The sequence below is a fragment of the Zootoca vivipara genome, chromosome 13 (assembly GCF_965207765.1).
Source record: "Zootoca vivipara chromosome 13, rZooViv2.hap1.1, whole genome shotgun sequence".
NCBI lineage: Eukaryota > Metazoa > Chordata > Lepidosauria > Squamata > Lacertidae > Zootoca > Zootoca vivipara.
In genome coordinates this window covers 13,840,397-13,854,040 of record NC_142596.1, presented here as the reverse complement: position 1 = coordinate 13,854,040, position 13,644 = coordinate 13,840,397, and the positions used below count along the sequence as shown (strand labels likewise).

Genomic DNA, 13,644 nt, shown 5'->3' with positions numbered 1-13,644 from the left:
AGAGTGGCTGGGGAAACCCAGCCAGATGGGCGGGGTATAAATAATAAATAATAATAATTATTATTATTACAAGCATGTCTGCCACCAGCACATCTAGTTTGTTCCTGTGTAGACTTGTATGTACTGTACAGTGGTACCTTGGTTTTCGAACTTAGTTTTTGAACAGCTTGGAACCCAAACGCTACAAACCTGGAAGTAAGTGTTCCGGTCTGCAGACTTTTTTTTTAAGCTGAACGTGCTCCGTTTTGAGTGCCACACTTCTGTTCTGAGTGCTATGCTGAGGTCTGTCCTTTTTTTGCTATCTATTTTGTGTTTTTGTGGCTTTTTATGTTTTTGTGACTGTGTGGAACCCAGTTCAGCTACTGATGGAGTGCAGGTAATAAAAAATTACATTTTCATTTTTATCATCTACAATACTGTTTTATTGATTTTATAGTACAGTACATTGTTTATTGCTTTCATTTTATGGATCAATGGTCTCTTTAGATAGTAAAATTCATGTTAAATTGCTGTTTTAGGGGTTGTTTATAAAAGTCTGGAACGGATTAATCCATTTTGCATTACTTTCTATGGGAAGGCACACCTTGGTTTTGGAACACTTTGGTTTTGGAATGGACTTCCGGAACGGATTAAGTTTGAGAACCAAGGTACCACTGTATCTCTTATGTCTAACTGGAAGAACAGCCACCCTTTGCTTCCAGTAACAGTAGCATCAGGATGCCCAAAATCAGATCTGAAATGATACTGAAATGGATCTAGACAATCAATTTCCATCTAACAGTACCTGGAGTTGTGTAAGAACCACCTCCATGATCACCCTGAGTAATCTAAGTAGCAATCTTGTCAAACACCTAAAGCTATTTCTATATCCTATGGAATGACTAGAATTTCACCAGGACTACCAGCCATGTCAACATGGCTCTCCAGGATCCCACAGATTTCATCAGCCTCCCATTGCAAGCCATTCTAATGGCTTCTGTGTAAACCCACACCTCTATCTCTAAATGGAAGTCTAGTACTCTGGTTGAACACCTCTGTTGCTTCTGGTCTCGTCAGGCTGTTTCTACAACAGTTTCCATTCCTCTTGCTTTAAAATGAATTGTCCAACAGTCTTCAGATTAAGTTCTAACAATGTTCCAATATACTCTTAAGCCCCTGTGTTTCTGAAGAGCCAGTTTAGAGATCTTAAAGGGTTTAATGGGAGAGATTTATTGAGATAGCTCAGATTACATAAGCCTTTGATTCATCTCACAAAGATCCTTGGCATATGAGACCTTTCTCTTTAAAACATGCTTGCCTTATCTTTCAGTAGTTTAGCAAAGTCACTCACTAAAGCAATAAATAATATCTTTTAAGTGATAGGTCACAGTATGTATCAATTACGTGCCGATCTCTACAAATGTTAGCAAATATACTTTGAGCTCCAAGCATAAGAAAAATCAAAATGCTACAGACCTTAATTCTTCAAATATCTCTCTCAAAGTGTTCCAGAAAACTTCCCATGATATACATCCAAAACATGTATAGTCGTAAAATGTGGCAATCCTATGGAATTATGCCATTTTCCAAAGTACGATGGTCGACAACTCCCAGGAAAGGTGACTGCTGAAAGCATTCAGTCTTCCACTTGTAAATGTAAAATGTCAGAATAACTTGGCTAAGGATAAAGTTGTAGGAATGGATATTCTAGTAGACTAACATAGGGAAAGGGTGCTAACTGTAGTTGAGACCTTGTCTCTTTTGAACAGGATAGACTTCTATAGATGCATTAATATGCCCACTCACATATTTATAGGATGAGCTCTGGAATCAAAAATAGATGCCATGACTCAAGTAAAAGCTGTCTTTATAATATTAGCTATTGCATAAAATATTTGAATATGTAATATTGAAGAATTTTTGACCATTATTGACCATGTGTGTTGCATCTAATTTGATGAGTAAAAACAAATGTAAGATACAGAATGATATATTATTCTCCGCTGAAGAATAAAATCTTACTAACTAACTTGGAGAAATAGAAGCCTTATGGAATCTGAGAGATACTTTTCATCAGCCAAAACTGCTGCTCAGCTGTTTCGAGCTCAAGCACATACCTTCTCCAAACACTACTGCTTGGATCATAGCGACAGATTAGATACATTTCCTGATAAAGCTATGCTACTAAATCCTTTATCCCAACAAATCACAGTCTTCATAATATCATGTGATCCTCAAATTTGGAAGGCTTTTGCTAGACTTTTTTTTTTTGCTCACTATAAAATATTCTGTCAGGAGAACAACCTTCCTTAACTTTTAAAAAATAACAGTAAGATCCATAGTTGGTTGGTGGGAGGCTGCGGTCCTGAAAGACAACTCTGGCACAAGCTCTTTTTTCCCCCTCAAGAGGTTTATCATGAAAAGACCTTGAAAATCAGACTGGGCAGTCTGGCCAATTTCTGCTGAATATGTCAAAAGGATGCCATTACTGCAGCCTTTATATGCTAAGTAGAAGCTACTATGTAAAGCATTTTTGCAACCTTTACTGCAGTAATAATTATAGTGGTTTGACTTTAGTTTTGAATAATAAGTATTTCAATTAATTTTTAAAGTGGTAATGTGTTTGTTAAATTTCTGTCCCACCCTTCATCTGAGAATCACAGAGGGGTTTAAAATATAAAAACACAAAAATACATAACATTGTGGCAAAGAAGCAATAATCCCCCCTGCCAAGTTTAAAAGGCCAAAGGCCTGGGAGAAGGTTTTTGCCTGGTGCCTAATGATATGTCATGAAGACGCCAGGCAAGTCTTCCTGAGGAGAGCATTCTGCAAACTGGTAGACACTGCAGAAAAGGCCCATTCTCATGTTGCCACCCTCCGCACCTTTTTGAGGGGGCACATGAAGAAAGGCCTCAGATTATGATTGCAGGGTCTGGGTCGGTTCATATAGGGTGAAGTGGTCCTTGAGGTATTGAGGCCCTGAGCCATTTACGGCTTTATAGGTCAAAACCAGCATTTTGAATTAGGCACAGAAACTGATGTAATATGCCCAAACTGTCTTGCCTTGGTGTAATATTGATGTAATATACTCAGACTGACCACTGTAAGGGACTGGACAGAGGAGGAATTATGGAAACCACCTCTCCAGCCTGACCCTTCCAGAGAAGAGGAAGAGCATGGATTTCAGTGGTTTACGGGAGGTCATAGCTCAGAGGGAGATGAGGGGGAAAGCTGGGAAATAATGAGAGAGGGGCAGGAAGAAGGAGAGACAGGTGACACTCCGTGTCTTTAGAAAGCATTCCAGACCTCCCCTCCCAGAACCCAGTGGGCATGGAAAGTAGGAGAGCAAAGAGCTCAGAGGCAGAAGGCACAGATCAGCCACCATAAGGATGACATATAATGGGAGAGACAAGGCGGTGGGATTTCACTCAGAGCAACATCATTACTCCAAGAAGCAGAATTTCTAAACCTCTCTCTGTGAATATTGAATAAAAGACATTGGTAAGCACTCTCCCTGTTTGTTTATTCCTGGCAGCCTACTGGGGGGGGGGGGTCAGATTCCCTGAAGCCTGACAGCCACTGTGTTTCTGAACCCTCTTCAGAGGCTGCCCCACATATAACAAATTGCAACAATAGTTAGGCTATCCCTGTCCAGATAGGGGCGTAGCTGGGCCACCAGCTGAAGCTGATGGAAGGCACTCCGGGCCACTGAAGACACCTGAACCTCAAGCGACAGCAAGGGATTCAGAAGTACCCCCAAGCAACATACCTGCTCCTTCAGAGGGAGAGTAACACCATCAAGACCAAGGTCCAAGGTCCTCCCATCCATCTGGTCTAGAGAACCACCCACTAACATTGGATCAGTCTTATCTGAACAGAGCTTCGGTTTGTTGGCTCTCATCCAGCCCATAACTGAGGTAAGACGACAGCCCAGCACCACCTCTGCTGCACCTGCAGATGTAAAGGAGAAGTAGAGCTGTGTGTCATCAGCATATTGCAGAGAGCATACTTCAAAACTCTGGATGACCCTACTTGGTTTCATGCAGACGTTGAACAGCATGGGAGATAATATCAGATCCAGAAGACCTGCCCATTGACTGTTCCACAGGGCCAAAAAACAACAACAATCCTACCAACAGTGGACGACTGGCAAATGAAAATGATGGAGTACTGTACATGGAAATGGCTGAGATGACCGGAAGAATTCGCGACTGGGGAGAAGAAGCGACAGGAGAAGAGTGGAAAGATTTTAAAATTTATTTGAAAAAATATGCTAAAATTGAATGTTAAGATTAGATTTAGAATTGTATAAAAGCTGTGGATTTGGAAATTATGTAAATTATGTAAAGTATATTGAGGTATGAAAGATTTGAAACTTTAAGAAATTTGTATAAAAATGCATTGGAAATTGCTAAAGATAAAAATGAAATGAAGTGCAGAATGAGGGAACTCGAGGAGGTCCCTATACATAATGTTAAAGGAAATTGGATTTGTATTTGAAACTTTTGTGTTTATTTGCTTTGTTATGTCATTGTATGTTTGCTTTTTGCCCATTTTTTCTTTCTTTCTGTTTATAAAATTAATAAAAATTATTATTAAAAAAAACAAAAACAAAAAACAATCCTCAAGCATCACCCTCTGGAAACAACCATCCAAATAGGACCAGAACCACCGCAGTCAACTCAGACATACTTCAGTGCAGAAATTCTTCAACTCTGTGCACCCAGCACAAATCTGTCTTGCTGAAACTGATTAACAGTGGGACCAACATGCTAAAAAATATTTTGCTTCCTTCATGGGACTGTGTCATCATGCAAAAATTGAGGTTGCACACTGGGAGATTGCTTGACTGTGACAGAGTATGTAAGCCTCTATCTAATTTGAAAGAAGTTTGCTTCTATCTACTTGGATAATATTAAATACATAAAAGTTGGGGTCTCAGTAGTTAATCAAATTTTGTCTAGCTGCTTGATACTCTCTAATGTTGTTTCTTCATGGCATTCTATGAAGTTTAGGTCATATAGTCTGTGAAAGTGGTGTATATGGAACCTCTGTACTCTGCCTGTTCCTAGTACTGTCAGTTAATGTATGAGATATTTGGCATGAGCAAGTCCCAGGAGGCTAAATTCTTACCCATGTTCATAGTATTAGCTCTGAATTTCTTATTTACTAAAAAGCAACTGCATATTTTACGTAATTAAAAACAGTAGAAACTTATCCACATTCAACTTGATTTATGTCTTCTTTTAGCCCTTGGGAAGAAGTCATCATTGACTGAAAATGGGGAGGGGATGAGAGAATTTATAAAAACTTGAAATAACAGCTAAAGACAAGCCTCTTCTTTTGTATGACAACATTGTTTTGATGAGAGAGGGCAAAGGGTAGGGAGTATTGTATCTACAGCATCTCCTAATACTATGGTTCCCAGCAAAGAAATGTGGGTTAGCACATTGCCTAAGAGCCAAATACTTAGGGAGTTGCCTGAAAAGATGCGCTCCTGGAGAGAGGAAAAAAGATTAAAATAATGGGCCACTGGTGGGTTGGCAACAGTTCTACAATTCCGTGACTTCTGCCAAGGTTGTGTGAGGCTGTTGCTGCAAGTGATTCCTATTGAAAATTTGAATCATGCAGCCCATAGGAAGAGGTGCCATGAAGCTTGCTAAGAAAATATAAAAGAACAAGCAAAACTTCATGTAGCTTGTCATCTCTTGAACTGCTTTTAGGAAATGCTCATTCACACCTTGGAAGATGGGAGCATGAAAATTTAAGAGTGGAGCCTGTTCGATCAGTGGTGCAATTAAAATAAAGCAATTTTAACCATGCACAGAGTACTTTCACAAACTGACTTTCAAAATATATTGAATTATGAGTCCCTTCAAAAATAAAGTCCATGGGATCATTTGCATATTCAGTTATCTTTATTTTGCTCAGGTGCTCAGAACAGTGTACATAGTTCTTCTCCATCTGCCTTTTAGACTCACAAGAACTCTCAGTGATGCTGAGAGATCAAGACTGGCTCAGGGGCACTGAATGAGCTTCATGGTTGAGTATGGACTTGAACTCCGTCTCCCTAGTTCTAGCCCAATACTCTTAACTACTACACCAACCACACCACATCTCCATTTAGATGTCATTATTGCTGTATCTGGAAGGCTCAGAAAAACAATTTTTAAAAATGATACAATAAAAGTAAACTGTGGCAAAGACCATTGAATTTCAGCAAGATACAAGAGGGGTTTCTTCCAGCTTAGCTGGACAGGGGTGACTTGGGCACAGTGGTGCAGGTCTTGAGAACATCTAATTTGTAATACACTGTGTGGAACCACTGAGGTTGGTTCAGAAATTGCGAGTAATATAGAATGCTGCAGCCCAGCTTTTGGCAAGAACAGTTTCATGTCAGCATATTTACACTGGTGCTGAAAGCTCTACACTACCTGCCAATACATTACCAAGCCATGTTCAAGGTTTTACTGTTAGTGAATAAAGCCCTAAACAGCCCAGGACCAAGTTCCCCTGGGAAAATAAATGCCAAAAAAATCACAAACAAGTGGGCATTTTATAGGAATTGGGTACAAAGGGGAGAAGCCAACCCGAATATACAAGCACGAATGAACAGACTGTGTACATGGTTAAAGATATGAAGAAGGAAGTCCCGATCAAGGGGGGAGGGTGGGAAGGGAGGGGGAAGGACTGGGGGGAAAGGGGGGAAAGGCAAATTGTAAAGATACATGGAATGAACTTATGCTTTTGTCATGTAAACCTAGTAAAGTAAATAAATTAATTAATTAAAAAGAAAAAAAAGAAAAAAAGGACCAAGTTCCCAGAAGAACCGCCTTATCCCTTATACCCCGGTCAGATCACTGTGATCATCTGGAGAAACTCCTGACTGCTCCTCAGTTATCCCATATTCATGTGGTTTCTATCCACAGTAAGGCATTTCTTTGCTTGCTGGAAACAACTTCTTCTTCTTCTTCTTCTTCTTCTTCTTCTTCTTCTTCTTCTTGCTAAGTCTTTTTAGAGATTTGATTTGATTTGATTCAGTGACAGTCATTTGTTCTGTATTTTATAATTTTATGATATTGTAATGCTTTTATTGAATGCTGCCAATAATTTTCCTTTTGAGCTGGCGGTTCAGTAATACTTTTATGTATATACACATACACAGTGCTTTTTCCCCAGGTGTGTGTGTGTGTGTGTTGCAAGGGTATGCATACTCCTAAACATTTTGTGAATCTAAATTTGGCCTCAATGAGGGGCAGTATTTCAATTTGAGTACCGTAGGAAAATGAGAGTACCTCTAAACATTTTTTTTGAAAAAAGCACTGCGCGCGCGCGCGCACACACACACACACACACACACCACCCCTGATGTTATTTACACTGATGCTATACTATGTATTTATTTATTTATTGTATTAACAACCTTATTTCAGACAGGTGAACTCAAAGTGACTTACACAAACAAGAGTAAAAAACAAAGCTCTGTGTCTTGAAGTTTTGTCCTCTGTACTGAAAAAGTAAAGTCAGGATCACCACAATTTGGAAAGTGAAAGTGGGGCAGTGTCATGCCCAGCACCGACCCGGTATCAGGCACTAAGCCTTCGTAGGAAGTACTAGACACCCCACAGGTTGAGGACCTTGAGGAACAGGCAGACCTCCCTGAATCCAATGCTGAGGATGCCCCGAGGGGCTCTGATTTGATACCCAGAACGGAAAGCGGAGTTGGTGGAGCATTCTGCCTCCCTGACCTCAAGAGTGCCACTTCAGATCCAGGTCAAGGAGCAACAACACAGTATTCGCCTGTGGGCCCAGAGTTGTCAGTCTACTACGTAGTGCGGGAATATGCAATCCCCAATACTCCTTCATTGCCAGTAGCTGTTCTTAGGGTGTGGTTTAGGAAGCCAGAATTTATAAGGTCCTGAGCCTTCTAGTTGCTGGAAGCAACATTGGTCCCTGACTCCTAGCATCCCTGTCTTGCTGAGGCTCCCTGTGATAGGGACCTTTTGAGGTGGCAAGGAATAGGGATTGTCCCAGCTTTGCCCACCTTCTGTTTCCAGGATGTAAACACAGCTGTATGGGACAAGCTTATTTTTGCATCCCAACGGTGGAAGGAATTATTAGACTACCACATCCCTATGAAAATCGTTCTCATTTTTACTCCCACCTCTGATGGTTACCGATTTAGTATAATTCGCTTTCAAAGTTTCAATGCACATATCATTCAGCCAACCTTCCCCTGTTTTGTGTTTTCTAAAGCACCAGCATTGCCTTATAGAGGCATTCTTTTGAACTGGCTTCTCATCTATGTGAAATGTGTTCTACAAATTCCTCTGAAAAGTTATTGTTCAAATAGCAATATTGTTCCCATATGTTCCTCTCCATAACTGATCTTCAAGCCCTACAAGATAAGCAAGACAACCAGATCACTTTCTCTATCAGACTGAATTTAAAGAGAATTAATTACATTCAAAACACTTGTCAGATTGGAAAAAAGGAGAGTTAAGAGATCTGAACCAGCAGCAGATGTTGGAGAATACTGATCCAATTATTACCTAGCACAGAATACACTGGAAAAATGTTCTGGAGGCCAGCAGCGACACAATCTCTCTGGGTGGCCTGCCCATCATCTCTTGCTGACTGATCTTTGCTCCAGAGTTGTCATTCCACAGAAGGCACTTGGGGTCATGATGACACTTGGAAAAATATTATTGAAGGAATGATGTACCATTCCTTAGAGACATACAATAAAAAAAAACCTCTGCCATCAGTCTAAATCACTTTATCTTTTGGCCTGTCTATTCAGCCCCACCTATGGGGCTATGTAGAGACCATTGCAATGCTCCACATGAGTGACTGCACCCGAGGGCTCATACAGAGGTAGCACCATCTGAATATTTTGGTTTGAGTTTTATTTCATTTATTTTTCAAACTTTTTTGCATGTTTGCTTTATTGTGTTCCCAATGCCTAGCAAGTCCTGCATCTTTTGGAGATTTTGCTTCTTGTAAGAAAGTAGGAAGCTGCCTTATACCAGATTATTTGTTCATCTAGCCCAGTATTCTGTAGCTCTCCAGAGTCTCAGCTGGAGGTTTCTTCTATCACCCACTACCTCCTCCTTTTAACAGGAAGTACCAGGGATTGAGCCTGGGAATTTCTGCATGCAAAACATGTCCTCCAGCACTTAGCTATAGCCCCTCCTTTCTCAGATGATTGATTGATTGATTGATTGATAGATAGTATCTGCAGAGTTTTCATCAAGATTGAAACAGTGATGAAGAATGCAACGGATGTGTAGCTCACTCAAGGCAAATCCCCGTAGAAATTGCTTTAGGCTTACCACCAGCTGCAGCTGTGCATGTTGGCACTGGACATTCAGGGCATCATATGACACACACACACACACACACACACACACACAAAACCACACCTACATTTCATCCAACCACACTAGCTTGGGAAGTTTATTAAGCCCAGTGGAGACAATCACCCCAACAATTATTGTTTGAAGGCATTGAAGGCACAGCTTGCTGCTACCACAGCTGAAAAGCTATAAACTACTATATTGGAAGAGGTGGGAAATCTGCCAGATGGCTTTCTCTGCATTGCAATGTTGTAAAGCAGCAAAATGTTTTAATTACTGCAGAAGGAAAAGAACTTCTGCTGGGACTGTGGTTGACATCAGAAACAAACCATCTCTAAGGGGATGGCCCTTCTCTTACCCTCCATATCTCAGTCTTTAAAAAACTGTGTATCTGTCTGCATAAACCCTGAAAAGGGGCATGATTTCAAACCCATAGAAGATCTTGTAAAATGGATTTTGCCCTAGGTTAGGGGTAGGATTGACGATAGACTGCACGTGGCAGCAGACTACCCAAACACCATTGCTTGTATGTCTAGATCAGCTACAACATGTGTGGCCATTAGGAACTCCATCAAGAAGCAAATTTGACAAGTGGGCGGGGCCACCCACCTGTCAATAAATGCATGTCAGAAATGACATCAGGTCATTAAAATGCTGCTAATGGAACAGCTGAATCAAGCTAGATTGTTCTTCCTTTACATCAGCTGGTGTGGGAAGAAGTCCATCATGCTTAGCACTGAAAAGTGCAGGGCTGCTTCAAAGATCAATGCTGGGAAGGAGAAGCAGTCCCGGATGATGTCAAGTTTAGGGCGGGCAGGCGTGCCTTCTTGAAAACAACCTAGTGGGCAAAATGGGGGTGCCTGGTGGGTTAAGCCTGGCCTAAGGGGCCAGAGGTTCTCCATCCCAAGCTACAACATTACTAGGTAACTTGTGGCTATTATTTCAAAGATACCTCGATCCTCATAGGGACTATATATTGCATGAGTGAAGCTTTGGTGCATATGTATTCCCTAACTGAATGAGAAACTGTGTGTGGCAGGTGGGTTCTGCACACATAGTCCAGCTGCACATACAGAACCCTTTCAGGAAATCAGCAGTAGCACCAATGAACTGGTTAGGAAGCAGACCAGGATGGGCTGGATTTGTGATTGCTGCATCTTAAGAGAGTTCTGTATCTAGAACCTCAACTGCTGAGCAAAACACACAATTGGATCAAGGCCAGTATATTTTTTTATCGTTCAGCAGCTATTCAAATACAGAGCTCTTCATGGTACAAAAGTTCAATATGGACAGCCCTTTTATGGACAAAACGAGCATTGTCTCTTTAAAAACTATTGTGTTTCTCTAGTCAAAATTATGTATCTGCCAAGATTATTAATGAAGTAGAAAGTGCAGCAGAGGTAAATACGGCCTTGGAAAACAGCTGGGGGCGTAAATGTGAGTGGTATCCATTCTCAGCACTCTAGACTGAGACAGGAAAACTTGTTGAAAAGAAGCTGGAATTTATTAAAAGGGCTTTTTCAAAAGACTGTTGAGCTATTGTAATGACTGTTTCTTCCAGTGATCATAACTTGCTGCAGGCAAAGCAGTTCATCTTCAAACACCCATCACAAATTAATGCAAGTTTAAATTGTGTTAGCACAAAGAGCTGCTCCACTTGTGTGTGCATCGAGTGAACTTTGTAAAATCAACATGCACAAGATGCCTGGTCATTTTCAATTGCATGTACAGCAATATAAGAAACCTATGTACATGCCGAGGATCCTGTAATTGGGTTGAAACCTTCTGTTGCACGAGCATCTCTTTAAAACATGCCATTTGTTTTCTGTAAAACAGTAACCCTCTCAAACAATAGCACACATAATGGAAAATCTTGACAAGGAAGCTTGGGTTGTCTGGGGCTGTCAGTGATGATCTTTGGCGATTCCACATCAACATTTAATCCACTGCAGGAGTGTTTCTATGGTCCAGTTCAGATGTAACCATTTAATAAACCATGACATGAACAAGTGTTTTACTTCTCTCACACTTTCATAATGCAAAATGCCTGGAGTTTGTTAAACCACAGTTTCCTGTTACATCCAAACCAGGAAACTGTGATTTACAAGTGACAGGTTTAAGAATCTCAGAAGTGTTTTAATTAATCTTAATTTATCATAACAGGGAAGTATCTCCTCCGTGCTTCCTTAATATTATCTTTTCAACTTTTGCAGCCATCTTATCTTAAATATAGTTACTAGATATGCACTAAGGACAAGCATCTCTATACAAAACTAAAACCTATTTTCTGTGTTTTAGGGAGTCCGAGTCGAATTGTAGATCTGACTCAGCCTCAAGGTAAAATCCAAACGCAGGCATGAAACTGACTGTGATGATATATCATACGAAGTAGAGGGGAGGGGGCGCCATGTCTAAGAAATCATATTGTGTGTTTGGATGCTATATTCTTACTGCCCGTTATTCACTTATAGCCCTTTCATTGTAAGGTGACAAATGGTGATTAAGTGCAGTGACATATTAGAGTTACAAAGATGATTCAGCTGGAGCTCTGCACATGCCCTGGAATCATGTGTTTATTTTTTGCCTTTGTTGTGAGTGCACCATTGTTGCAAAGTATAGGAGAATATCCTCCCATCAGGTGACGCCAAACAGCCTCTGCGTAGTAGCTGTAACCCCATAAAACTCCCCACTGTAACAGCAATAAAATGCTTACCGTAATTAGTCCCCAGAACCTTTTGCAACTGGCATTCACAAGCATAGCACCCATAACAATGGAAGTAGAATGTAGTCATCATGGGTGGTAGCCTGGGCCAGATTTAGGTTTGATGAGGCCCTAAGCTACAGAAGGTAATTGGGGCCCTTTATATGTGATATTTTAGGGAGCAGGCTGTCAGGCGGGGGCCATTACTTACATCATAGGAGCCTACACAACACAAAATACTGTTGCTGCATGTATTTTGTTTTTTATCTTATATTTTGGAAAGGTACATCCAGTTTTTTTTCCTATAATTTTTTTGGGGGGCCCAAGAAAGTGGGGCCCTATGCTATAGCTTGTTTAGCTTATACATAAATCTGGCACTGGTGGAACCATTGAAAGCCCTCCTCTCCATGTTGTTATGTTATGTTATGTTATGTTTGTTATGTTATTAAAAAGCTGTCCAAGTTGGTGGCTATCACTACAATTGTTGGGAGCAAATTCCTCAGCCCAACTATGAACTACATGAAGAAGTTATTTATTTTCACTGGCTGATGAGAGTTGAAGGGCACCACTTTGGAGAGGCTGGTCTAGATAATGGCACTGAAGAAGGTCCTACATGTAAAAATGAGAATTTTAAGAAGTGAAAATCCAGAGCCTCCTTGTTTGTAAGATATTCTTATTCCAGGTGCAAGGCTATGCCAGACAGACAGAATTTAAAAGATGAGGCATTAAAAAAATTAGAAAACAATAATACAGTCGTACCTTGGATCCAGGTGGCGCTGTGGTTAAACCACTGAGCCTAGGGCTTGCTGATCAGAAGGTCAGCGGTTCGAATCCCTGTGACGGGGTGAGCTCCCGTTGCTTGGTCCCAGCTCCTGCCAACCTAGCAGTTCGAAAGCACGTCAAAATGCAAGTAGATAAATAGGAACCGCTACAGCGGGAAGGTAAACGGCGTTTCCATGTGCTGCCCTGGTTTGCCAGAAGCGGCTTTGTCATGCTGGCCACATGACCTGGAAGCTATACGCCGGCTCCCTCAGCCAATAATGCGAGATGAGCGCGCAACCCCAGAGTCGGTCACGACTGGACCTAATGGTCAGGGGTCCCTTTACCTTTACCTTACCTTGGATCCCGAACACCGCAAACCCGTAAGTGAATGTTCTGGTTTGCAAACATTCTTTGGAATCCGAATGTCCGATGGGGCTTCCCCAGCTTCTGCAACTCCTGCAGCCAATCAGAAGCACACTTTTGTTTCCAAATGTTTTGGAAGCTGAATGGACTTCCGGAATGGATTCTGTTTGACTTTCAAGGTACAACTGTAATGAAGGCTGTGAAAACACAGTGCTTTTTTGAAACCTTGAATGCATGCCACAGCAGATAACTTGATCTTGCAGGAACATTTTGCCTCCTCTTTGTGAAATCTCTTTTGTCATTTACACCTTCTGATATCTGAGATGGCATTTGATGGGCTATTAAGTCTGTTTCCCACTGTGCAGTTTTTATAAAGGATCTTTTCCTGAGCTTGATGTTATGATGATTACTACAGCTTGAGGAATGTGGAAAACTGCCAAATCAAATTATTTGCCCAACTAAAAAGTAAAGGCTAAAGGA

General features: G+C 41.0%; 2 protein-coding genes across 2 annotated transcripts in view; one reads left to right on the top strand and one right to left on the bottom strand.

The window, feature by feature from the left end:
* FGF7 (fibroblast growth factor 7) overlaps nt 1–1,742 on the bottom strand; it is a 59,798-nt gene extending 58,056 nt beyond the window's left edge. Inside the window, exon 1 of the mRNA XM_035131695.3 lies at nt 1,456–1,742. The gene's annotated coding sequence lies outside the window, so the exon portion shown is untranslated. The remainder of the gene's footprint in view (nt 1–1,455) is intronic.
* Nucleotides 1–13,644, top strand: part of FAM227B (family with sequence similarity 227 member B) — a 113,472-nt gene that overhangs the window by 87,471 nt on the left and 12,357 nt on the right. The window contains exon 11 of the mRNA XM_060282751.2: nt 11,637–11,675. Within this exon, the coding sequence (XP_060138734.2) occupies nt 11,637–11,675 (39 nt within the window). The remainder of the gene's footprint in view (nt 1–11,636; nt 11,676–13,644) is intronic.